The following is a 26,206-nucleotide window of genomic DNA, read 5'->3' as shown; positions in this document are numbered from 1 at the left end:
ATGGCGAAGCTGACGGTGCTCACCCTCATGGGGCTGGGACTGGCGCTTTTCAGAGATCACCGGTCTTCTTACGAGTAAGTTGGGTCGTGGTGAGGGCTGCAACCCTTGTCCCTCCCCTAAACCCCAGTGTAGTAACACCCCCATTCCCAAAGTAGGGTCCAGGCTCTTAACAGAAAATACAGACCTGGGATGGATACATGTCCTATAGAGGTTTCATCAATGTTTGTCCAGCTATCATGTGCCACTTGTAAACATACCCTTGCTCATGGTCTGAGAGATGGGACAAGTCATTGGCAGTGGTGAGTGGGTCAAGTTGTCAGTGTCATGAAGATCTGCGTGCTTTGGCTACAGATTGACTTCTCAACCTGGCTTTTTAAAAAAGGGTGGAGGGGGATAAGGGTTGGTGTTTCATGAATTAGGGAAAGGACACCCCCCCGTGGTGGCTGCCTGGTCACAGCACAAAGCTTCTGGCCACGGAGAATCTCAATTGGAAGCCACGTGGAGGGGGACAATCTGCACGCGGACCTAGGTAGGTAGGAGCAGATGCTCCCTGAAGTGGTCCACCTGCTCCAGTGGGTGCCAGGCAGGGAGGAGAGAACCATGATGCTGCAATTGATGTCCTAGGTTCTAGCTCTTCCCTCTGAATATGAGAACTTGAACAAATCACTTCACATCTCTAAATCTCAGCTGCTTCAATAAATTGAAATTGTTAATACACACTCCTATAGGAAGCAACTAACACTGAGCTTGGGACATAGTAGCTATTCAATAAATGTGAGTTCCCTGCTTCTCTTTATTTAATAAGGCATTAAGGTGCTATGGAGGATGGTAAATTTTTGCAGGTGTTCAAAGTTTACAGATCATCCTACTCTCAGAGGCTTAGTCAAATAAGTCTTATTTACTCTGAAGTAAAACATTAATATAATGGAATCTTTTGGATTTTTAAAATATCTTATCACCTTACAGACTAATACATAGAAGCTTACATTCAGAATAGGTTTTTATGAATTATTGTGGAATTTTCTTCTAATTACTGCTATTTTTGAAATCACAAAATATTAGAAAAGTATTTGAAAAAAGTGTAATTAGTAGTTCAGGCTTTTAGATGATGTAAAAATTAGCATGTGAATTTTCATTGATCACGGTACTGTTTGCTGCCAATGGGTTTATGCAGAGAGATATAGAGTGGGTACCGAGCTTCCTGGAGTAGTCCAGTCAGGGGAAAAAAGGAGACTGCACTTCTCTCCAGATGGTCCTAAAGCCTTGCTACTCAGAAGGGTCTATGGGCTAGCTGCATGGGTGGTAACTAGGAGTTCCTGAATGTGCAGAATCTCAGTGCCCTCTTCCCTTATACTATTGAATCTGATCAGCGTTACTTAACAAACTCCCAGGAGATTTTTATGCACTTCTCTTCATATTTTGTCACTGTCCATGCTAGAACCAGAGCAAGAGATCCTGGATAATCAATAAATGACCTTTATCCTCATTTTAGAGATAAGGTACCTGAGTCTCCAGAAAAATCATGAATCTGCCCAACATAGAAAATGGAAGCAATGATATCCTGAAGCCTTCATCAGGAGCAAGCCAAACTCTCAGAAAGGCACAACCTTTAAAATTCAGAGATGGCTATATGTTTGTGTGTGTTGGGGAGCGGGAGGGACTCACAAGAAATTATACAGGGGGAAACTTGTGGAAGCATACAAGGGATGCCTGCAGGGATTTCTTGAGCTTCTGAGGTGGGAGCTCTCAGAAGAAGAAATTGAGAATGCTCCTCTGGGGCACGAATCCCTAACCCGTCATTGTAGTCAGCTGCATATAACTTTGAGAGGTACATACTGCACAAGCCCAGGAAATGCCTAGGACAAGACAGAAATAGTACCCCTGGTGTGCAGGTCCTGGAGGCACTCATTCCTAAATGATTCATCATGATGCATGAATCCACTGTTTCCTTTATTTAGAAGGAATCCACAAAGCTAGCATGAATCTTTCAATGCATTTCTGCCACTCAGGCTTGTTCCAGGCAACACACTGTGTGGATAGAGGTGGTGACCCTGAGTCAGATCTCCTTTCTCCAACTTTCAAGCCACTTTACCACTTTACACCAAGAAAATTTGAGCCTTTTTCTTCACCTGAAAATTATGGAATAATAACCCACATTGCAGTAGCATATATATAAAATCTGCTGCTTAATAAGTGCCCTATAGGGTCTGGAGTTGCGGCTCAGAGGTAGAGTGCTTGCCTAGCATATGTGAGTCACTGGGTTTGATCCTCAGCACCACATAAAAATAAAATAAAGGTATTGTGTCCACTTATAGCTAAACAAATATTTTTAAAAATAAGTGCCCTATAATTGTTAGCTTTTATACTTGTCATATATGATTTCAAAAATTCACTTAGGAAATCCAATGAATGATACCTGAATATTACCTTACCTCATTGAAACCCTAGGCTAAGGATAAATAACCTACCAAACCCTCCAGTCTCCCCTATCAATGCATCCACAGCATTTTCTCCATCTGATGTTATAGCCTAGCAATGCCACAAAACAATTCAGTGGACATCTGCCAACCCCTCCCACTTGCAAAGTGCTGCATTGTGCTGGAAGTCATAGAAATCAATATGATAAAGCATTTGCTCACTGATTTCAGAGTGGATGGGGAGCAACAAGACCAGAAACTGATAACTGTAAAGCAACAGGGCGAGAGACTTGAGAGATATGAAGGTGAAGGTTCATGAGCATAAACTTAGTAGTTACTAATCCTGTCATAGAAGAAGCTGTAGAAAGTTATGAGGATCCTGGGTGTCCCCATAGATAAGGAAGTAAAGGGCCTCCTTGGATGGAGGGAAAAGAGTGAGCAAATGAAAAGGGGTATGAAAGGGATATAGGGAACAGAGTCCTAGGTATCATGTCACCTAATTCCAAATCCCAACTCTGCTCTTTTAAGCAAAGCAATGACATGTAAATGACTTAGCTTCTCTGTACCTCAGTTTTCTTACCTATAAAACAAGGAAAACACAAATCTTTGTCTCAAACGTGGCTAAGGAGATTAAATGAGGAAGTATGTGTGTGAGAGCTCTTAGCACAGGGCTTGGTGCATAGTAGGTCTTAAAATGGAATTATTGAATGAACAGAGAGTGTGCCGTGAAGCTACAGAAAATTGACAGCTAAGGGTGACTGGCCTGAGTTCCAGATTGGGTTTCTTAATGCACAAGTAAAACTCCTGCTTTCTTTGGCTGGAAGCCAGGGTATATTTGCACTGAATAGTTCACAGTAAAGGTTGTGTGCTTTCTAGACAGAGTTCAGAGGCTTGTGAATCAAGGACATATCTCAGTATTGAACTTTATCTCTTTGACCTGGAACATTTGGACTTAATCAAGATATTTCCTGATAATTTGAGAAAAAGATAGAACAACATGAGTTAAATTACAGTGACACAGGCCAAATGAAGCTCAACGGGCTTCTTCCAGCTGTTTACTATTGTTATTTGTAAATTTTGCCTTGTTAGGGGGTTGAGTGTAGATTTGCATTTGTACTTGCATTCCAATCCCAGTTTAGACATTCCATAACTATATGGTATTGGAAAGCCACTGATGTTAGTCATCTGTAACCCAGGAAAACAACCCCTTAGGGAGGTGTTTGCAGGTTGAATGAGGGTATGCACAGCACCTGAACTATGGTGTCAGTGATATCCTGTTGTGATATGACTCATTTGGGCCACAAATTGGAGCCCAAGGCAACTGGGAACAGGTTTAACACCTCCTTGCCTACTGTGGGCTCCTGCTAACTGTGATTATTGCTATTTCCAAGCTAGAGAGCATCTGCGGGGTGGGGGAGGGAAGCCTGAATTAGAAAAATAGCTGAACAGGTCTACCTTTCTCCATACTCAGTGAACCAATCACAGTTAACAAACCTTGTGAACCAGGCAGCCTGCTTATTCCTTCCTATGTGGTTTTAAGTCTTTTTTTTTTTTTTTTTTAAGTTAATTTGGCTATCTTGGGCTTTTTTCACAAGTTTTGGCCTATTCAACAAATTCATATCCTTGGATCCCTCCTCCTATGTCACTCTCTGTGTTGTCCTTGGATATGACTTTCACCCTTAACCTCTTGAACCCTACCATCATCATTGGGGTTCCTTGGCGGCACTCCATGAATATTCATTATGTTTCCCCCAGACTAGTGTCTTTCATAGTGACAGCTCTCAAAATCAGTGTAGTAGATCATGATCAACATTTTTAAATAAATGAAGTAGATTTGAGTAGAAAAGTTAAGAATGCATACATAGATTAGGGTAAGTATCATTTTGAGATACTTGGTTTAGGGGTGTGTGTTTGTGTGTGTGTGTATATGTGTGTGTGTGTGTGTGAGCATGCGCACACATGCATGTTTGTATCATGTAAAATGCTTTTCTTAATACAATTCTAAATCTGCAAAGTTTGTGAGCCCCTACTCTATTATAAATTTTAACTTTCCCTTTATTGCAAACTTTTGTGATTATGACATGGGATTTCTGGGTTTTGTTTATTTATTTATTTTTTAAAGACTGGGTCTTGCTATGTTGCCTAGGCTGGACTCAAACTTCTGGCTCAAGTGATCCACCCACTTCAGCCTTCAAGTAGCTGGGACTGCAGGCAAGCTCCACTGTGACCAGTTCTGATTTCCTTTTTAAAAATATCTTCTAGTTTCCTAGGTCATAGGGCAGATCCCAACTTCTCTTTGAAGTCTGTTTTCTAATTTCATGTCTATCGCTCAGGGAGCCACAGTCTCTTAGCAGGCCAAACTATCTCTCCTATTTGTTCATCTCTGTATCTCTAGCACCTGGCCTACTGGTTCTCTACCAATTGTGCATCCAAAGAACTGTGGTGGGCTGGGGATGTGGCTCAAGCGGTAGCGCACTCGCCTGGCATGCGTGCGTCCTGGGTTCGATCCTCAGCACCACATACAAACAAAGATGTTGTGTCATACAAAGGTGTTGTGTCCGCTGATAACTAATAAAATTAAATAAATATTTAAAAAAAAGAACTGTGGTGCTTTTACAAAGTGGATTTATGGGCTCCCTTCCTAGCCTATTAGGCCAGACAATCTTAGCAGGTGGGTAGAGTTGATAGTCAATGGCATGATAATAGGAACATCTAAAAATTTTTTCTTAATGAACAAATGAAAGATCAATTGCCCTCAAATTCTTACATTCTGTATTATGTTGATAAGAATTTTACCCAAAGTGTCTGGTCACCTCCAGCCCATCACCCTGTGAGACTGTGACTATATGATATCATTTGTTCATATATATATATATATATATATATATATATATATATATATATATATATATCTTGGCTGTGCTAATGTCATGGTCCAATTTTTTCAAATGTCTCATTCATATCTTTGCTATGTGTAGGCAGGCTGCTGGTGCTTTGTTCTAGCATCTGTTCATGTTTCCTTTGTCCTTCATTCAAATATTCCCCTATGATTTTTATGTGCTTGTATTTAATAAGTTGTTTGTGTGTAAATGTGTGCATTTTCATACATGCAGGCCTGTGTGTGTGTTTGTGTGTGTGTGTGTGTGTGTGAGAGAGAGAGAGAGAGAGAGAGAGAGAGAGAGAGAGAGAAATGCTTTTTTATAGGCTGGACTTGGGTATGATTTTATGAAGTGACAAAGCCTTTAGATACACCTACATTTTTCAAGTATTAGTCTGAAAGCAGATGCACAGTCCAAGCTGTGAAACCAGGCTGGGCAAATGGATAGGAAACCTGTCAATTGTTCTAAAATATCATGGGTGAAATTGGAACCATGTTGCCATTTGACCCTAACTATCCACCTTGTATTTCTTACACAATTAAAATAGTTCCTGTTCCTACAAAAGTGCATGGAGCAGACACTATATATCCCCTTTGTATATCTGTCCATCTCTGCACATAGGAGCCCTTACCCAACTAAATGTTGTATCCCATGCTCCCCACTGCTCTGACCTTGCATGGTAGAATTATGGGTGTTGGGGACCGCTGACTCTGGGATTGCCTCCAAGACGAAGAGCAGTTAAGAATTTTGTGGACTGCAGTTTAATTCTGAGAGTTTCATCTGTTCATTCCTTTCTCCCTCCTAGAGAACGACTTAATGCTTTCCGTGAAGTGAAACCTGTGGAACTTCCCAACTGTAATTTTGTTAAAGGAGTCGGTATGTATGTGAGAAGAGAAGGTGTCTCATTTGAACTGCTAGTATATCATCTTGCTATTTATTTTGTCCGTATGCCTGTTTAATTTTGTTCAAAAAAACATTGTTGACCCAGGAGATTTTTATTAAGTCAGTAGTTAATTACGGAATACCATGTCTTTTGACTTTTGTCTTCCCCAACATATTGCCAATGTGTTGGCCGTTTTGATTGTTTGTTTTTGTTTGGTCAATAGAGCAGAAACAATAGTCAGAGCCATGTATGATTTCATGGTAATATAACCTGAGGAGAAAACAAAAGAAGGAAAGAAGAGGAAGACAAAGTGAGTAGAGAATGTATATATATATATTTTTAAGCTCTCACAGGCCTTGGTAATTACCATGAGGCTTTTCTCCTCATGTATCTCTTTTAAAGTTGGAAAGGAAAATTTCCCCAGAACCTCTCAGCAGATTTCCCCTTAGATCTCATTAGTCAGAGCTGAAGGACAGGCTGGGGCCCTAGCTGCAAAGGAAGCTGGGAAAGCAATTATTGGCCTCCATTGTGGGAGGCCAGCTTGTCAGCAAAAAGAGAGAAAGCGACCCACAGAGTGTCCCAGAGCTCAACGCCTCATCTGGTTTCAACCAACCGGCTTTGTTATTTGAGGACAGTTTGCTTAATTCACGCTTTGGTTATTGTTTTGGGTGGGTGGTGTTTTTGTTTGTTTTTTAGAATTATTTATCTCAGTTGACTACAGTTCAGAAGGCAATGCCAGAACACTCATTCAGTTAGTATCATTAAACTTGGCCAGATATCTGAGGGCACAATATTTTTCTAGAAAAATATGTTATTAATATCATATATCACAAGGCATTTGAAAAGCATACATCTCTGTTAAAAGTATGAATACAAAAACAAGTAGTTTGTTTGTCTCTAGATTAATTAAAATTTGAAAATTTTACGTCTATTGAGAGCATGACAAACTTGAAGGGAGTCATATTTTATTGACATATTAATTGCAACTGCATATTCTCAATCGTCTAAAATGTATCCCCATTTAAAATTTAATCAAGCACTTGGAATTTACTTGACTTTCTAATATAATATATTTATAGTAATATATTAAAATATTTCTTACATTATTAAAATATACTTAATAACAATGATATAGTAAAAATATTTTTTATATTTCTAATAAAATGTATTTATATGATAATATATTTCTAATATGGTTCTCAAACTGTTTAATTGATATTGGAGCTATTAATAAGGAGCTATAAAGTATCAATATATATTTATAGCTTGCATCTTTTAAAAAGACCACAGGCTTTTTTCAAATAATCACATCTTTTGAACATTTTGTGAATGTTCATGAGCTTTACTTAAGAGGTTTCAGATTCTGAAGACAAAGTTCTAGGACATCATTTGAAATAAATACATCAAGTAAATTTTAATTACACTTGTTACAAATATTAACATTTTATAAATTTCCATATAATTGCATCAATTCACCAATTTGAATGAAAGGACGAATTATTCTGAACCTTTCAAAGAAAATCTAATATATATCCTCATTTTTGAATCAAAAGTGTTGAAGAAATGTATCTTCAATTTTCTGCAATAATATGAGCAAACTGTACTCTCTTCTGCAGAAGCGGGCTCTGAAGACATAGAGATACTGCCTAATGGGCTGGCTTTCATCAGCTCCGTGAGTGTTTTCTTTCAATTATTGTGTTCTAGAACAATTTCTAGGACTGGTCACTTAAGTCTTTCACTTAGGCCTTCTATGTACCAATGTCCACTTTCAAGTAAAATGGAGTCATCTGGCTTTCCCAGATGACATCTCCCACCCCGATGTCATGGTCATATATGCATTTGCTACAGGTGATGAGAGGTTTTGTGTGGGGTGAGCTGGTGCAACATGTGGCTTCCAGAGTCTTCTGTGGACCTATTGCACCAGGCAGTTAAGAGGCTTCCTGTGTGGCCCTATGGCTCAGAGCAGAGAGTGTGAATCCATATGCCTCCCACCACCTCTTGTCAGTATTTGATGTTAGTAATGTGCCTGCTTTTTCTCCACCATGCTTTTAAGGGATTAAAATATCCTGGCATAAAGAGTTTTGAGCCTGATAAACCTGGGAAAATACTTTTGATGGACCTGAATGAAGAAGATCCAGCAGTGTTGGAGTTGAAAATTACAGGAAGTAAATCAGATTTGTCTTCATTTAACCCTCATGGGATTAGCACATTCACAGATGAAGGTAACAATGCTTACTGTTGACTGAAAATCAAAAGCAAAAAAAAAAAAACCAAAAACAAAAACCCCATGCCAGCGAATGAATATTTCTTCTCATTCAACCAAAGCTTAATTATGAATAAAGTTCTTATATTTGGGCTTTTGAACCATTTCTCTATGTTAATTAAATATATGAAAGACACATGCTTGAAAATGCTAAAATATTTAAGATTTGCAAAGCTCCTAATTTTAAAAAAACACCAACATTTACATTATCTATAATTATTATAACATTCAGCCTTAATCATTATAGTTTTTTTTTTTTAAACACTTTGAAAGGCCCAGGTTATTTACAGGAATAGATTTTTGTCTGACGTCAGTCATCTGTGACATGTAGATCCAGGGACAGAAGGTCACCAGGGCCAGCTTTCCCTCAGCCCTGCCACCCTCAGTGCCCTCTGCCCCTGCTGACTCTGTTCAGGCTGTTCCTCAGCACAGCATGTTCTCCCCTCCCTTGTGACTTTATCCCATTTTTCCTTCCTGTGTACTGTGCTGCCATATCCTTGACCTCTATAATAATCTTTAACCTCAGCTGCACCCAGAAACACCTGGGGAGTTAAAAAAAAAAAGTCAAGGTGCCCTGCCCCTGGCCCAAGAACTTCTGAGTTCATTGGTCTGAGGGAGGTCTGGGAAGGAATACTTGTTAAAAGTTGTCCAGGTGATAAAAAATGTCCAGGTGATGACAACATCTGTACTCACTGCCTCCATTTCCTCATCAGATAGCCCCTCATTCAGCGCTGCTTCCTGATTGTCCCCACTGTGGGTGGCTAAAATGGCTGCCTTGAAATCCATCAGTGAGGTCCTTGTTAACAAACATCCTTTTCCTCCCTCCTTCCTTCCTCCACCTCACTTTTCACTGTTTACCGCTTTCTCCTTCAAGAGAATTGTCCCTCCCTGATTTGCCACTCACCTGTCTTGGCTCTGTCCCTACCAGGGTTTTCTTCTCTTGCTCCTGGTTTTGCCACTCGTTGCTGGTTCTTTGGGCAGTCGCCCCCAGAGGTTCAATTTCATTTTTTTCTTGCCTCTTTACTTTCTCTATTTCAAAAACTTTAGACCAGGGCCATTCTAGGAGAATATCTACAAATATGGGTTATTATTGCTATTTTCTTATCAGGTTTTCAATTCCATCACTGAAGGTAGTAATACATACTTGTTTGGGTTCCTTTCTTGAAGTCACTTGAAATTCAAAGTGTTGAAAAATAAATATGTATATTCATGGTCTTTCTATGGTCTCTCCACCCATTCACCACTATTAAATTTTTTTAAAAAACATTTTCAGGTGCAAAGAAATATAATGTTTGATATGGGTATGCTTTTTAGAATAAAATGGGGGTGATGTTACACAGATTCTCCTATAAATTGCTTTTGCACTAAACACTGCATCATGATTCCTTTTTGTGCCAGTGCATTTAGAGCTAGTTCACTATGGCCACTCAAGATCCAGCTGGGTGGAAGAACAGTAGTATAGTCCATTTGCTATTTAGCTCATTTCCATGTTTATGCTCATTACAAACAGTGATGAAAGAAACTTTGTGGGGTTTTTGGTATTGGGAATTGAACTCAGGAATGCTCAACTCCTGAGTCATATCCATAGCCACCCCCCTTTTCTTTTCTTTTTTTTTTTTTTTTTGAGACAAGGCCTTGCTAATTGCCTGGCCTCACTAACTTGCTGAGGCTGACTTTGAGCTTGTGATCCTCCTGCCTCACCCTCCCAAGCTGCTGGAATTACAGGCATACGCCACAGCACCCAGCAAAAGAAATATTCTTATACATGGATCTTCTGTGACTCTTTCCTTGGGATGAATTTCTAGAAGTGAAATCTGCTGCAAGAAATAAGAATCCGGGTTTTCATCCTTCTTTGTATTTGCTCTCTGACCAACTCATTCACTAGCTCTCACCAGGGTCTCATGTGCTTTCCTTTCTTCTCTCTCAGTTTCAACCTCCTAGTCCAGCCCCTCTTCTCTACAATCCTGAATTACTGCTGTAGTCTTAGATCATGCTATTCCTTGACTCCAAGCCTCCAAGGAATAAGCCTTGAATCCTCACCTAATCTCTGACAAGGCTTATCCTGCCTTTCTACCTCTATGGCTTCAGCTTTGCTACTCTCTCTTTCTTTCTCTCTGTTCCAATCATAGCTTCTCTATTAAGTTAATGTGTCAAAGAAGCTCCTACCTCAGGGTCTTTGCACATACTCTTCCCTCAGCCTGGAACACACTTTCCCCAGACATCCTCGTGTTTTGCTCTTTTATGTCATTTAGGTCTTTGCTCTAACATCACTTCATCAGAAACAACATCCCTGACTCCTAAGAAGAACACGTCTCATAACCCCATCTCTTTATCCTGCTTCGTTTTTCCTTTGTAGCATTTCACATAAACATTTAGCATTGAATATAAACACTTATTGGCTGAATAGTTAATCAACATCATTTTAGCTGGCTTCTCTGTTCAGATCTCTACAGTTCAACCAATTTGATCATGTCAGAGGTTTCCAAAGACTTACTACTGCTTCATAAGGTAGAGATCAGAATCTCACATCACTTGCCGACTCTGATCACACCTCTTTGACCTTTTAGACCAGTGTCCTTCATGTCCCATAGTCCCACAGAGGCACAGAAGTTGCTTCCATTTCCTACCATCTCTGTGATGTTCTTCTTTCACGGTATAAACTATACCTGGGCTCACCTTCTCCTAGACAGTTTCCACATCCCCCATCCCTTCTATGTCAACTCTGTATTTTGCAGAGGCCATTTGGACTAGAAAGCTTATTACGCTCTTTGGAGTTTTAGTGTCAGTGATGCTCATTCTTAAATTGAGAGTTTTTCTCCCCCTCTAATAGAGTTTGGAGTTTTTAGAGACTGTCACTTGTTCCTCCTTTAGCCACTTTTCTTTGGAGCAATCACGAATGTTCTCTCTACCAAGAGATGAAAATATTCCATCTGCCTGACATCCTAAGTACTAGTTGGAGGTGGGTTGAAATTGCTTTTTGGAGACAGAGCTGACAGCTGAAAGCTCAGTTAATGTTTCAATTTTTGTTTTTAATCTTCTCTCAGATAATGCTGTGTACCTGCTGGTGGTGAACCATCCAGATTTCAAGTCCACGGTGGAGGTGTTTAAATTTCAAGAAGAAGAAAAATCACTTTTGCATCTGAAAACCATTAGGCACAAACTTCTGCCTAGGTGCTGAGATAGCTCATCTTTGTCTTCTCCTTTAGCAGCAGTGAATGGTTCATCCATGTTTACTTTTTCGTTGTGACCAGGGCATATTCAACTCTCCCTTCCCATAACCACAAAGAGTGTTTTTCTGCAGAATATTCTAACAACTCTTGCCCCTCAGAGAAGCCCATTCTCTTATTAATAGCTCGTTTCTCAGGCTGGTTGGATGCTGGCTCCTGGCTCCTGGTTTTAAGATCTCCATCTAAGCTTTTATAAAGAAAAAATTCTGCCCCTCTCCAAGCCCAGTCTCAGTATTCCAAACCCAAAGAGGCTTTATAGACGAATTCCACATCTTGAGCTTATTTATTTGTTTTTATTTTTTAAAAAATATGGTCTTAGTTTCTACAAATTCAAAATGCATATCTAAGAGAAGACCCCAAATCCAGTGCATCTAAATCCTGCCTTTGTTGGCTCAACTGCTGTTTGGTTGGGCCCAACTCCTGAAGTAGCAGATCTATGGGGACACTCAGCACTGTACTAGACTCCTCCACAATATAACACCAGGAGAAAGAGAAACACCCACGGATTCTCAATCCTGGTCAACCCAATCCAAAGTCAACTTCCTCACTTGCCTTATGAATATTTGTTTTTTGAGGCTAACATGGGTTTAGCACAACAATCTCACACTACCTTCCCAAACAATGATTACTTCCTAATTATTACAATTTTTTAGAATCCCAAAATTCCTGCATAATTGAAGTAGAGCACTCAACCTCCTCAGTATTTGTAAACCTAGAGTGGTACTCTTTGCAGGCACCTAGGAAAGGGATTGCCACATAGGAAACCAGTGCCTCTTCCTCTCCTTTCTTATCTGATGGTTTTGAGGATGAGAAAATTGAGACTTAAGAGAAATTGAGTTACTGCGTGAAGATTGACCAATTAGTTAGCAGCCAAGTAGAAAGGAAGGCCAGGGGCTTCTTCTGTAACCCTTAGATGAGTTCAAAGTTCAGAGAACAGATTTGGGGCGGAAGAGTTCATTCAGAGAAGATAATTTGGAAAGAAATGAGATCATTGGGTATTTGAAGAATGTAAAGTATGGCAAGATCTAACATAAGGAAAATAAGTAGGATGGCAAAGCTGAATGACAATAATAGCAATCACAACTTAATAAACTTCAGCTCTAAATCAGTTCCCGCGCTAACCAATTTAAACTGATTTTTTAGTGACTTTTTATGAAACTCTCTGTAATTGAGTGCTATTATCTATCATTCCCGTTGTGGATTTAAAAACTTTGAGGCCTAGAGGATTTGTTAAGATGCCTCCAAAGACACCATTAGTCAACAGTGGAGCTGAGATTATGGTCCTGACAGTGTGAGTTCTAAAGTACTTTCCTGAACGTCTATGAAATAGTGAAAAATTATTTGATTTGTTTCAACATTTAATCTTGGAAACCTCATGTTTGTCCATTTTTCCAGATTAGGAGTTTTTTCTTTCTTTTCTTTTTTTTTTTTTCTGGTCAAGTTGCAAAGATATTGGTCTTCGGCAGCATAGAACCTGACTAAAAGTAACTCTAGTGCCACAATTAAATAGAATTTAGCCACATGTACTTTTGCTCTGTGGTTGATGGTTGTTTATGCTATTACTATTCCAATTACTTCAGCCTGCTATTATTAGTAATGTCACAACTATTATTATTGTTGGTCACTTACCATATGCCAGGCATGGTGACAAGGCCTTTATACTCATTTTATTTCACTCTTACCCTAGCCTTTCAAGGTACAGAGAGAAAACTGACATTCAGAGAAGTGGCTCAAAGTTTATTGACACACTCTGGTGCCCTGTTGTGACGATAGCAAGCAGGGTCAGGACTCAAGCAGAGTTTATCAGATTTCAAAGCTCTTGCTCTAAACCATTCCATTCTGCTGCTCTTTATGAAAAGCAGGCAAACGGTAGGAAAGCATACTAATTTCAGAAATTTTTTTTTTTTTTTTAAAAGAGAAAGTAGAACCAGCTTGCAGATTTATGTCTGGAGCCTGTACTAATCCTAAACCCCTAGACCCTTTTTCATGTAGTAATAGTGACTCCCACTGATTGAGGATTTATTGGGTGTTAGGCTCCTGGCAAAGCACACAACAGGCATTGTCTCATTGTAATTCCCACTGCAACTCCACAAATTAAGATTTTGACCCTTGGTCTTCTACTAATGAACTGTATGACTTTGGGAAAATCACTTAACCTCTCTTAACAGATGAGAAAACTGAGGCTCTGCATGCTTGTCTCATTGGCCCCAGAGCCCAGCGCTGCGTCAGAGCTGATACACTGGCCATTACGCACCCTGCAATAGAGCAAGGATAATTTTCTCTCAGATCATGGCCCCGGGGAACTTCCATCACCTCAATCAGCAAAGAATGACTCACTTATGTGTTTGCTATTGTACCTATTAAAGCAGAAAAATAGACTCATATATCTTACATTTTCAGAAACAGAGAGAGAATCCTAATAGGAAAGAAAATAGGCAAGCATCCTATTTCTGAACTTTCTTGTTCATGGACATCTTATTCCATTGAGAATCATAAAACTTTAAGGCTGGAAGATAAACCAGTGTATCATCCTCGTTTCACAGATAAGGAAACTGAGGCCCTGACACGTGAAGGATTGATTTTCCCAAGATTGCAAAGCTAAGGCAGCAAAGATTTAACTAAAATGTGTTGCCAGTTCAGTGTTTTTTGTTTTTTTTTTTTTTTTTTTTTTGGGGGGGGGGTATTGTTTGTTTGTTTTTCATTGCCTTAATCTAAGGACTGATTGGAGCCAGTTCCATCTTGCTCTGACAATTATGCTATGGACAAATTTAAATGATCACTGAATTTATACCCACACCATGCCTCCTCTTTTAAGATATAGCTCATAGGATTTTTATGTTACAGTGCTATAATGACCTTTTAAGAGTTCATAAAACAATTTATTATCTTTAAAAAAACAGTTTTTAGTTGTAGATGGACACATACTTTTGTTTTATTTATTTATTTTTATGTGGTGCTGAGGATTGAACCCAGAGCCTCACACATGCTAGGCAAGTGCTCTACCACTGAGCCACAACCCCAGCCCACAATTTCTTATCTTTGAGGATGGGAGAAGTAGGACTGCTTTCACATTGATTCTGTGCCATTATAGCTAGAGTGAAAGCTCATCCCATATCTTGATTTAGGAATAGACATGAATGAATGCCAGCTCCCAAGCCTGCACTGTACAGCACCTTCACCTGTATATATTATGTGTTTGAATTGCAGTTTGAATGATATCGTCGCTGTGGGACCTGAGCATTTTTATGCCACAAATGATCACTATTTTATTGACCCATACTTACGATCCTGGGAGATGTACTTGGGTTTAGCCTGGTCATATGTGGTTTACTACAGTCCCGATGAAGTTCGAGTGGTGGCAGAAGGATTTGACTTTGCTAATGGAATCAACATTTCACCTGATGGCAAGTATGTGCACTCTTTACATCGTAATGGATTTATCTGGGTTCTCAGTAGATGTCTTTAGCATGCTGTAGTCATTTTGAAGTGACTTGATACATATTGTCTTAGGAAGATGAAGTTAGGAAAAAAAAATAAAATATCTTAATCCTTTGAGAGTAAAATTTATCAGATCAAACATTTACATTTTGTGAAGATGTACTGTGTTTTATTTAAGGGGGAAAAAGTACATTTCAAGAGAGGAAACCATAATAAACATTTAATATTACCCAAACAGCTTTATTTTGAAGGAAGATTTTTTGGGGTGTGTGTGTACTAGGATCAAACTCAAGGGCACTCGACCACTGAGCCACATCCCCAGCCCTATTTTGTATTTTATTTAGAGACAGGGTCTCACTGAGTTGCTTAGCACCTTGCTTTTGCTGAGGCTGGCTTTGAACTCACAATTCTCCTGCCTCAGCCTTCCAAGCTGCTGGGATTACAAGTATGAGCCACTTTGCCCAGCCTGAAGGAATATTTTTGAGTATATAACAAAATTAACAATACATAGGAACACACACACACACACACACACACATATATATATATATATGCTCTGTGACAAGATGAGGAACATCAAAATGTAAATTAAGCACTGCTTTCTTCAACAAGAGAGTCTTCAATGAAAGGAAAGAGTTTTCTTAACTCAGCAGCTTGCTTATCTCATGGCAACCTTGCAATGAAAATATTATAATATATAATAATATTATTTATAATATTACCTATAATATTATAATATTATCTCATGGCAACCTTGCAATGATGCACAGAGAAGCATAGGTCTAGGGGCCACACTGTGGTCATCCACAGTATGGATATATATACATGAAATTAGGAAAAAAGTAAAATATCTTAACCCGTGTGTGTACACACACACACACACATCCAATATATTTTATAAATATATAAGATACATCCAGCCGTCTACACCCTTCCTCATCTTGTATCATCAAGGATTTCAGAGTGTTCTCTTAGAAGAAGAAGCACGGATGCTTTCAATTATTCATATTGTCCCCTGGCTTTAACAATGAAAGACAATCATGCCATCATATCTCTTCTTGTTTTTGGGGTGCACTGTGCTTCGCTAACCAGCAGTCTTTTGGGTATGTGGTGTTTCATTCTGAAAAACACTAAGCCCGCAGGGTTGGGACAGGCTCAGGACAAAGGGTGTGGAAGACTTTTCTCTCTCCAGGCCAAGCATCCTGACTTCTCTCATATTTTCTCTGGCCTAAAACAAGGGACTGCTGCTGAGGGGCTTTTCTGCAGCTTCCTGGAGGGACAACTCTCTGTCCTCTAAAATGCAGAACCTAGTTTCTCTGCGGTGTATTGGTAGGCATAGTACTAATGTAGAAAAATAGGGTTAGTTTAGGAATTGAACATTTTCATCCATATATAGGAATATAAATATGAATATATGTAAAAATATACATGAAAGTATTTAAATGGATATAACTTTGTGTATAGCTATTTTTCCTTTGAGATAGATGTTTCCAATTTGTTTTAGTTATAGTTTATGATTATGCAACTGAATATAAATGAAAATTTCTGAGCAGGAATTTGGTTGCTGTGGGGGTATACTCATAGACATATGAATTTATATAAACATATGTAGGAATATATATGTGAAAATATACATATGGTTATTCAAACTAAAAAAAAATAAAATAAAGTTTAAAAATACAGAACCTGGGACTCACCTCTACATTGAAAGTTATCTGTTGCTCCCAGAAATTAAGAGCTCGTGTTAGGGCTGATCAGGGATTAGTAGGTTTCCACTTTTAGGATTAACTTTTCAGAGATGAAACCCCTTTGTGTGCTGTGAACTCATTGAGCTCTTTCAGAATTTAGTGCTTTGAGATGTGTGCCGTTTTCCAGTCTCTAGGCAAAGTTCTTCCCCAGGAAGAGTTATTACAACTCCCTGTAACCTTCTGAATTACATTAACTCAAGCACTTTGATGCAGTTCTTGCTTCTTTGAAGGTATGTCTACATATCCGAGTTGCTGGCTCATAAGATTCATGTGTATGAAAAGCACGCTAATTGGACTTTAACTCTGTTGAAGGTAAGATGTATTAACACTATAAGTTTGCAAAGTGATAATTAGATTCTAATTGATTTGTGAAATTAAAAGTGAGGAAAAAAGAATTGTCTAATTGAAGTGGGTGAGAACCCATTTTTCACTTCGTTATTAAGAGCCGTCTGCATCATTTTGTGTCTGTTGTTCACTTTGACTCAATTGCAGAGCGGGAACAGCAGGCCGCACCTCACCTGGGAGACTTTGATTCTTTCTGTTCTAGTGAATTTAAGTTTGGATTGCGTTCACAGGTCCCTTCTCTCTCCCTTTTCCTCCTTTCTTTCTCTTTTTCTCTCCCCTTTTCTTTTATCCTCTCTGTTGATGGAAAAGCCAAGAAATAGCCTCAGGACAGGACGCTGTTCCTTCTGCTTGGGAACATATCTCCATGGCTGCCTCTGTCATTTCTGTCCAGTTTTTACTGAAATGTCATCTCAGCAAGACCCTTCCTCATCAGATAGTCTACCTGGGACCCAGCCCCACTTATTTCCTAACTCTTCTACTGCTTATCGTTGCTTTCAGCATTTATTACCAACATAGTGTACATTTGGCTTGTCTTCTTTATTATCTGCCCACCCCCTGCCCCGCACTCAAGAATGTAGGTTCCACCAGGACCGATTTTATTTTTCTTTCTATACAAAAATTTTCAACACTCAGTAGACATTCAACAAATACCTGTTCAATTAATATGATAGGGCTGGGTGAGGGGTTCACCCTCTGCCCCCATCAATTCTGGTCCAGATTGAAGGTTTGGGTCAAAAGGGGTAAAAAACACAAAGGAGAGGAAAGAAAAACTATGAGCAAGGTGGACCATTCTGACAGCAGCTCTAGCCCTGAAAAACCACCTGGCACTGCTGTCCTGCTGCCCACGCAGAGTGAAGCACTGTCACCGCCAGTCTTAGAACTGTGCCCATCAACACTTTCAAGCGCTGTCATGACAGGCCTCACTCTGAGAAAATTACCTTGAAACGACTTCAAAGTAACATCGTGTTTGACATTAAAAATCACTGGCAGGACTAGTTCAGTATTAGCTGAAGTAAAATGGAACTTTGCACACTTATACTGGCTGAGGGAATAAAAACAGACTGTGGTTTAACAGTAGGTACTTCTGTAAGCTGAAAGTTAAAGATTTTGTAGCAGAACCCAATCCAAGACACATTCCACACAGAATGTTGGGTCCTGCTCCTGCCCAGGCCAGGTTGAAGGCAAGCCTTGTTTTCAGATTGGGATCCCACTTTGGGCAACAGACCATGCCTGTTTCACTTCAGAGCAACCAACCCAGCAGAGGCCAACCCCGCAAACATAATGCTGATCTTTCTCTTGAATGATCATATTCATTAACATCTCAGAATGCCACATAATTTGATAAAGTAGCTGAGGCCAATTATAAAGCTTATGATGGGGCATGTTTATGCTTATGTCCTTCCAACATGTGTTATACCCACACAATGGAAGATTATTTGGCTTCAAAAAGAAATGATTTGGTAATCCTGGCGGCTCAGGAGGCTGAGGCAGCAGGATCTCAAGTTCAAAGCCAGCCTCAACAAAAGCAAGGTGCTAATAAGCAATTCAGTGAGACCCTGTCTCTAAATAAAAAGCATAAAATAAGGCTGGGGATGTGGCTCAGTGGTCAAGTGCTCCTGAGTTCAATCCCTGGTACCTGCTTCACCACCAAAAAGAATGATTTTCTGACACATGCTACACTGTGAACTGAATGAACTGTGAAGACATTAAGTGAAATAAGCTAGACATTAAAGGAGTGATATTGTGATTCCAATGATCTGAAGTACCTAGAACAGGCAAATTCATAGAAACAGAAAGTGGAATGGTGGTTACCAGGGGCTCGGGGGAGGGGGGGAAGACAAATGGAGAGTTATTGTTTAATGGTTACAGAGTTTCTGTTTGGGATGCTTAAAGTTCTAAAGATGGATGGTGCTGATGGTTTCATGACATTGTAAACATACGTATGCCATGGAGTTGTACACATATAAGTCAAGATAGCAAATTTTATGATATATATATAGATAGATAGATAGATATAGATATAGATAGATAGATATAATGATATATATATAGATAGATATAATGATGTATATATATATAACAATAAAAATAATTCTCCCTTTCCTCCCAAAAAATATTATAAGACTCAATGAATTAGTCTTACCTCAATGAACTTCAATTTTCTAAAAATCGAGATATTTATTAACAGAGAATATGGTTTTTCCCACAGAGAATAATTTGTTTTAAGGAGAGGAAAATCTTCTCCACTTGTCTTTATGAGACTCTGAGGTGTGATACACATGCCCACTCTGATGAGTTGGGATGGCTAGGTATTACATGTTTGCAAAGCAACAGCTTATTTACAGACCCAGGACGAGCTTCCCGCTGGACCAGCAGCTCTTCTTTGGTACTGCTGGGTACTCTCCAGGTGCTGAGCTCCTCACAGAGCATGTGGTAGGAGCTCAGTCCTTGTGTGGAATGGGTGGGACCCCAGGCTCCTGGGTCCTTTCTCGACTTTCACCTCCAACTCTCATTTCACCTGGCTTTCAAGCACCATGGAATTTGCCAATTGGCTGTACCCCATCCAAAGACAATAATGGATCGCTGAGACTCACGTTTTCCTTACTTAAACAATCTAATGTGTCAGGGCAGAGTGCTGACATTGGGACAGATGCAGGGAGGGTGGAAGAGGAAGTCTGGAGCTGATCTTGACCAGGGGGTGCTTGCCCAGCCATCTCCTCTGGCTAATCTTGCCTGTTTCCAGGCTAAGTAGGGAGTGCCGACCCTGCATGGCAGTGAGAATGAAGCTCTGCTGAGCCCTCTAATCCCTTTGAGGACATGTGGGGACAGCTCTCATTTTCAGTAGGAAGCAGAGGGCCTTGTTGGCTGTCTGCAGGTCTGCAGCTGCCTACCCACGCTCTGGCCTTTGCAGTGAGTCACGACCAGTTATTTACGGGGTCCCTGGGCACTAAGGTACGCAGTAGATATTGTTTCTCTGATGAGAGTTAGAGGTAAACAAATACATGGGGTTTCTTTCTGGTAGAAGGCAGCCAAGATGATGAATGGTGGAATTAAGAATCGTTGCTATTATTTATGATACTGGTACAAAGCCTCGACAGCAATCTGGGCAGTCATCACACGCTTGCAACTTATATTTAGAGAATAAACAGCAGAAGAACAGGGAGCTGAATAACATTAAGAAACTGAAGAACAAACTTTTCCTCAACTCCAAAGCAAAAATTAGACCCTGGGTGATCATTTCTTCGCTGGCAGCACAGCCTGTGATTAGCCATGAAAGACCCTACATTTCATCCATGTTCACATCAGAAATGGATCTACATTTTCTGGTTGTTTTATGAATTCTTACAAAAATATCATTTGCACATGCCATTTTAGAAGGAATTGCTTTATGCTGCACTTAAAACTTGAAAAAAAGTTTTAGATTTCGGCACAGATGTTAGTACAAATGATTTTATTTAACTTTTAACAGTCTTTTTTTTTTTTTTTTTTTTTTGCTTTCTGAATCTTTCCCCATCTGTCCTGGAAACCAACAAAATACTAGTATAGATAGAAGGCCAGAGGAATCAGAAGAATTCCTTGAGTGCTATTAGAATGGTATAGAATTATTGTGTCCCCAGAAGCAGCCATGTAGTGACCAAGTATGAGAGGATACCTTTCCCTGGCATATTGCTGCACCACTTCTCAATTTTTCTCACTCCCTATCTTTTGTTCTTTCCTTGCTCTTAAACTTGGAAGTCCCTCGACTTTGACACACTTGTGGATAACATATCCGTGGATCCCGTGACGGGGGACCTTTGGGTTGGTTGCCATCCCAATGGCATGAAGATTTTCTTCTACGACCCAGAGAATCCTCCTGCCTCAGAGGTTAGTTTGAAAAGCGAAGTAGATCAATGACCTTATTTCCAGCTACTGTTTTGCAGCAAACATAGTTCTCAATTCTATGTGCAATAAAAAAGGGGACATGGATAGGTGATCCAACTGATTAGAAATAAAAAGGACTTTCAGACATGTTTTCCTCAGGGTCTAGATAGGAAACAGATGGTACATTTAAACTGGTTATTTTGAGGGGAGTTTAATAAAGGTGTTGTTTACAAAGAGGTGGGCATAGTGTAGAGACATTAACCAGGGATAACCTCAGGGCTAGCAAGTGGGAAGGAAATGACTAAAAATCAAGAACAAGAAGGGAGCAGTGGGGCTGGGCTTGTGGCTCAGTGGTAGAGCGCGTGCCTTGCACATGTGAGACCCTGGGTTCGATCCTCAGCACCACATTAAAATAAATAAATAACTAAAAATAAAGATATTGTGTCCATCTACAACTAAAAATTATTTTAAAAAAAGAAAGATGAAAGGAGCAGTGGACTGGTGATGTAGCTTGGTAGTAGAGGGCTTGATCTCTAGCACTGCCAAGAAAATAAAAATAAAAAGGAGTGGTGGTGTGGTGTGGTGTGTGGAGAGGGTCATTTGAGAGGAACGGCTTGTGGTTGAGGGATGTAGCCAACCAGCAGCAACACCACAGGGAGGTGGCTGAGCATAATTACCTCAGCTCCCTCTCAGTCTGACCACTGCTGCTGCTGCTTTGAGGCTAAGAGCACAGGAGTCTCCTTCAAAGTAGGCCTTGGTACAAGTCAGAGCAGAGTGGGGTGTGGCCTCTAGGGCTGGGTTGAGGAACCCCAGCATTGGATGAGTCCATATCTTTATTTCAGTAATGAGTTTCTCCAGCTTGGAAATTCTCAATCGTTTTAAAAACATAATCGTGCCACACTACAATGGTTTAACTCTTTGTTACCTGCCTTCCTCTTCAGCTCCCCCTTCCTGGGTGTCAGAACTGTCTCTCTCAATTCTGTGGCAGATTGGCTTCAGGACCCTGTGGTTACAAAATTCACAGAGGCTCAATCTCTTATATAAAACTGAAAAATATTTTCATGGAACCTATACACATCCTCCCATGTAGTTTAAATCACTCTAGATCACTTATAATAGCTAATACAATATAAATGCCATATAATAGTTATGCTATGTTATTTAGGAAAGAATGACAAGAAAAAAAGTTTATATGTGTTTAGTACAGACATATTATTTTTTTCCAATATTTTTCATATGAAGCTGATTGGATTTGTGCAGATATGGAATCCAGGGATATGGAAGGCTGTATACATACAAATCAATGTAGTGGACCAGTCCTAAAAGCACAATTAGCCATCCTCTCAGAATATTCCCTAAAGATGGGGACATAAATCATTTGCTAGAATTTGTTTTGGCTTAGAAGTCCTCTTCTTCCACTTTTGTTATAATACTGAAAGATTCCATTTTTTTTTTTTTTTTTGGTCCATGATCTTTATTTAGCAGACTATTCTGCAGTGCAAATAATAAGAATCTGAAGCTCACTTTACCATAGGCATTTGGACTTTGACTATCACCTACCTGGTGTTTTCTATTTTGAGTTTTCAGTATATGCTAAGTGTCATTATTATTTATATTGAATACATGATATTGTTTTTTGACATTTATCTACCTCAGTGTTTTAAAAGCTTAGGTTTAAGTCTGTCTCCCAACCAAAAAAGGAAGGAAAAATGACTGTATCTCCTGGATTAAAAAACAAACAAACAAACAACAACAAAAAAAAACCCACAAAAGTGGATTTCCAGGGCTGGAGTTGTGGCTTAGTGGTAGAGCGCTTGCCTGGCATGAGTGAGGCTCTGGGTTTGATCCTAGGCATCACATATAAATAAATAAATAGAACAAAAGATCATTGACAACCAAAAAAAAGTATTAAAAGTGGACTTCCGGGGCTTGGGATGTGGCTCAAGTGGTAGCACGCTCTCCTGGTGTGCATGAGGCACTGGGTTCGATCCTCAGCACCACATAAAAATAAAATAAAGATATTGTGTCCACGTAAAACTAAAAAATAAACATTAAAAAAAAGTGGATTTCCAATTTCCTATCTTTTCTTTCTAGGTTTACAGGAAATTCTGATCATGGTTAATGTCAATCCTTTGTGCCTTTTACTCATTTTTAGCTATTAGGATTGCTGAGTGGCGTGTTACATAGAATTGAAGGAATGTATGCTGGGGTGTGTTCACTGTTTAGAACTGAACAGAATGTTAGATTCTAATATGTTCTTGCTTGTTAGCTCATTTGGTGAACTCGGGGCATTTGCTATACCATGGATATGGTTTGTTTCCTGGAAAAAAGTGTTTCCTTTCTAATGATGGATCTGGTGAGGAATAGCAAAAGGTAATAACAATCCATTATCTAATGTTCTTCCCAACCGAAAAACAATTTAGTCTTATTAACAAGAAGCTGAGTTAAGCCAGGGTACACCACCATTTCCTTGAAGTTAACACTGTATTTTAAACACTATGGCAATTTCCTAAGACATCTGTCTTTGGTGCCAGCTATTCTAAAGAAGTCATTTTGAATGCCCCCATTGATCCTTTCATATTCACGCACTGGCCTACCTGGACAGCCATATTTGGTGTTCTGTGTGTAGACATCCTTTCTTCAAGTAATCGTACTTTATCTTAGTTGAAAGGGAATTTAGAAATAATCTAGTCTCACCCATCTCCTTCTATAGTTGAGAAGCAAATGGTAAGCAGAAGATCCAAGACATGACCCAGGTCTCCCCCTTCAATGTAATGCTTTCCATATTAGGTCAAATCATATAAAATGGCTATTTTTGTCAGCCAGCAAGAATGATCAAATGTTTGTATTTCATGTGAGTCTAATACAACGCCGCAGTGGTGCTGATGGTGCAAATTCTTAACTAAGTGAAGGAAGTTGAACTTATAAAATCTTATACATTTGGAGATTGGACCTTAAGTTCAGAAGAATGGTTCAGTGTGGTACAGAAAGGTGGTTTGGTGTGGGGAGGGTGTCATATTACCCTCTGCCCCTTGCCTATATTTAAAAGCCAGGAATTAAGGGTAAGCATCCAAATTCCTAGCTCATCTAAAACTATATAAACACATACCTGAATTCCAGCATGGTAACCATTCCACTGTTGCTGAGTAATGGTCTCCACTTTTCCCTAACACCTCACACTCAGGCTATGCTTCTCTTTCACATTTCTTGCCTAGTCCCTGTAGGTCTGTGTGCTCACTACCCTTGTTAAAGATCACATGATCAAAAACTGACAGTTTTCAAATGGGGAAACAGGTTATCATAAATATAGAGTAATTTTGGTACAAAATACCATATATGTAACTCTATGAGGTAATATGGTTTCTTATGGAGAAATGGCTCCGTGCTTTGAGTTGTTTTAAGTAATTTTTAAAAAATGTTAAGCTCACATTATTTCTTTGGTAGGTGCTTCGAATCCAGAACATCTTAACAGAAGAACCCAAAGTGAAACTGGTTTATGCAGAAAATGGCACAGTGTTGCAAGGCTGCTCAGTAGCCTCCGTGTACAAGGGGAAACTGCTGATCGGCACCGTGTATCACAAAGCACTTTACTGTGAACTCTAACAGGACGACTTGCCAGAGTCATAGAATGCGGAGGCCCATCATTTCCACCAATTGCCACAGTCTAAGGGGCTGCAGTGATCTCCATTGATGTCAGTTGCATATCATGAGGCTGAGAGCAAATCTGGAGAGTGAGGCTCTTTTGACAATACACAATCCAATTAGTCTTGGAATACTTGGAAATCTCATTTACCAGTGGAAAATTATTATTAAATAATAATTTAATAATAATTAAATTATTAAAATGGCTAAATTTATTATAACAATTATCAGGTCTTAAATAATCTTACTGTATGTTACTCATTAGGAACTTTCCCTAAAATGGATTCCATGAAAGTGTCTTGCTGCTTCGCTAATTCATGTTCAGAGAACCAGAGAGCAGGATGAGCTGTGTCACAACTCCAGTTCTCAGGGACTGCAGGTCACATGCCAGAACATGCACGTGCTCTGCAAGGCAACCCCCACCCCCACCACACACACCTCCTCAGTGAAGCCACTGGGGAACCTGCACCATCAGAGTTGCCCTGTTTTCCCCTCTTTGATTCCATGCTCATGTGACTTTCTCAGGAAACAGTGGCCAATTTTAGTAGCGTTCTCCTTTTATTCTTCAATTCTCCTGTGGCAATGGTGCGTAGGAAAATCTTAAAATTTGGGGGAGTGGTATCACACCTTAAAATTATGAGTGTCTTTTATCTTGGCACCAATAGTATCTTTTAGATTTCATTGCCCTGGAGAAGGAGGGAATTTGCTCACTGCAAAGACTGGGCACAGAATGTAGTAATTGATTCAGGTAATGTTAAGTGTCCCAAAGTCAATACTGCTATTCAGTGGTGGAAGAGGTTTTTTTTTTTAATTTTTATTTTTTATTGTTGTTGTTATTATTTTTCCCTATTGTAACTTGCTATGGAAATTGAGAAAGAAAAAAAAAAGGAAAAGGTAAACAAACAAAAATCAGGAAAGATCAACCACCACTTTTTGTCATCGTTCAAGGACATGGCTAGGAATAAAACGTGACTATCATTTTGTTGTGAACGCTGACATAAAAAGGTTAACACACCTCATTTGTTTGTCTGTTTTGAAGATAGGACTTTCAGGCCAGATTCTTTCTCTGGACATTAAGGCAGTCACTTAAAGTATTTTTAAGGCACTTGTCCTATTGTTGGTGTTGTGATTTTGGTCCAGCATTTTGGGAAAAATGTTTTGCCAATAAGTTGAGAACTGCCAACAGTTTGAGACCACTGATCCTCTGATTTAATAAAAAAATATTTTTGTTTTGATCAAAAAAACTTTAATCAGGATTCACATTATTTTGGCCACCATTTCAGGGAGCATAACACCAAGTGCCTTATGAGTGCTCAATTACTCAGTGATACCGTCTATTCACAACCCAGGAAGTACTGCTTGTCAACAAATGATGCTTAGGAAATAAATAAATAAAAACCTCACATATTTCCTTCAAAAAGAATGTCTTACCTAGCCTCCATGCATCTTCAATAAAATAACCATATTCTGTTCTTTTTAATTATTGATGGAATAAGAAGATTC

The 26,206-nt window shown here is 39.4% G+C and overlaps 1 protein-coding gene across 1 annotated transcript; it reads left to right on the top strand.

The window, feature by feature from the left end:
* On the top strand, window positions 1–24,664 carry Pon1 (paraoxonase 1). Its single transcript, XM_027955451.2, has 9 exons — window positions 1–74; window positions 6,102–6,172; window positions 7,796–7,851; window positions 8,233–8,401; window positions 11,487–11,613; window positions 14,877–15,077; window positions 17,086–17,167; window positions 20,936–21,064; window positions 24,506–24,664. The coding sequence occupies exons 1-9, from the start codon at window positions 1–3 to the stop codon at window positions 24,662–24,664; spliced, it is 1,068 nt and encodes a 355-aa protein (XP_027811252.1).
* The last annotated feature ends 1,542 nt before the right edge of the window (window positions 24,665–26,206 follow it).

The sequence above is a fragment of the Marmota flaviventris genome, chromosome 1, assembly GCF_047511675.1.
Source record: "Marmota flaviventris isolate mMarFla1 chromosome 1, mMarFla1.hap1, whole genome shotgun sequence".
NCBI classification, from domain to species: Eukaryota; Metazoa; Chordata; class Mammalia; order Rodentia; family Sciuridae; genus Marmota; species Marmota flaviventris.
This window is presented reverse-complemented; position numbering and strand designations above follow the sequence as displayed.

Bases quoted from the DNA above. Each gene is read 5' to 3' on its own strand.
- Pon1 (XM_027955451.2), top strand. From the start codon at position 1: ATGGCGAAGCTGACGGTGCTCACCCTCATGGGGCTGGGACTGGCGCTT. The intron at 7,852-8,232 runs GTGAGTGTTTTC...CATGCTTTTAAG, and splicing joins GGCTGGCTTTCATCAGCTCC to GGATTAAAATATCCTGGCAT. The intron at 17,168-20,935 runs GTAAGATGTATT...TAAACTTGGAAG, and splicing joins GGACTTTAACTCTGTTGAAG to TCCCTCGACTTTGACACACT.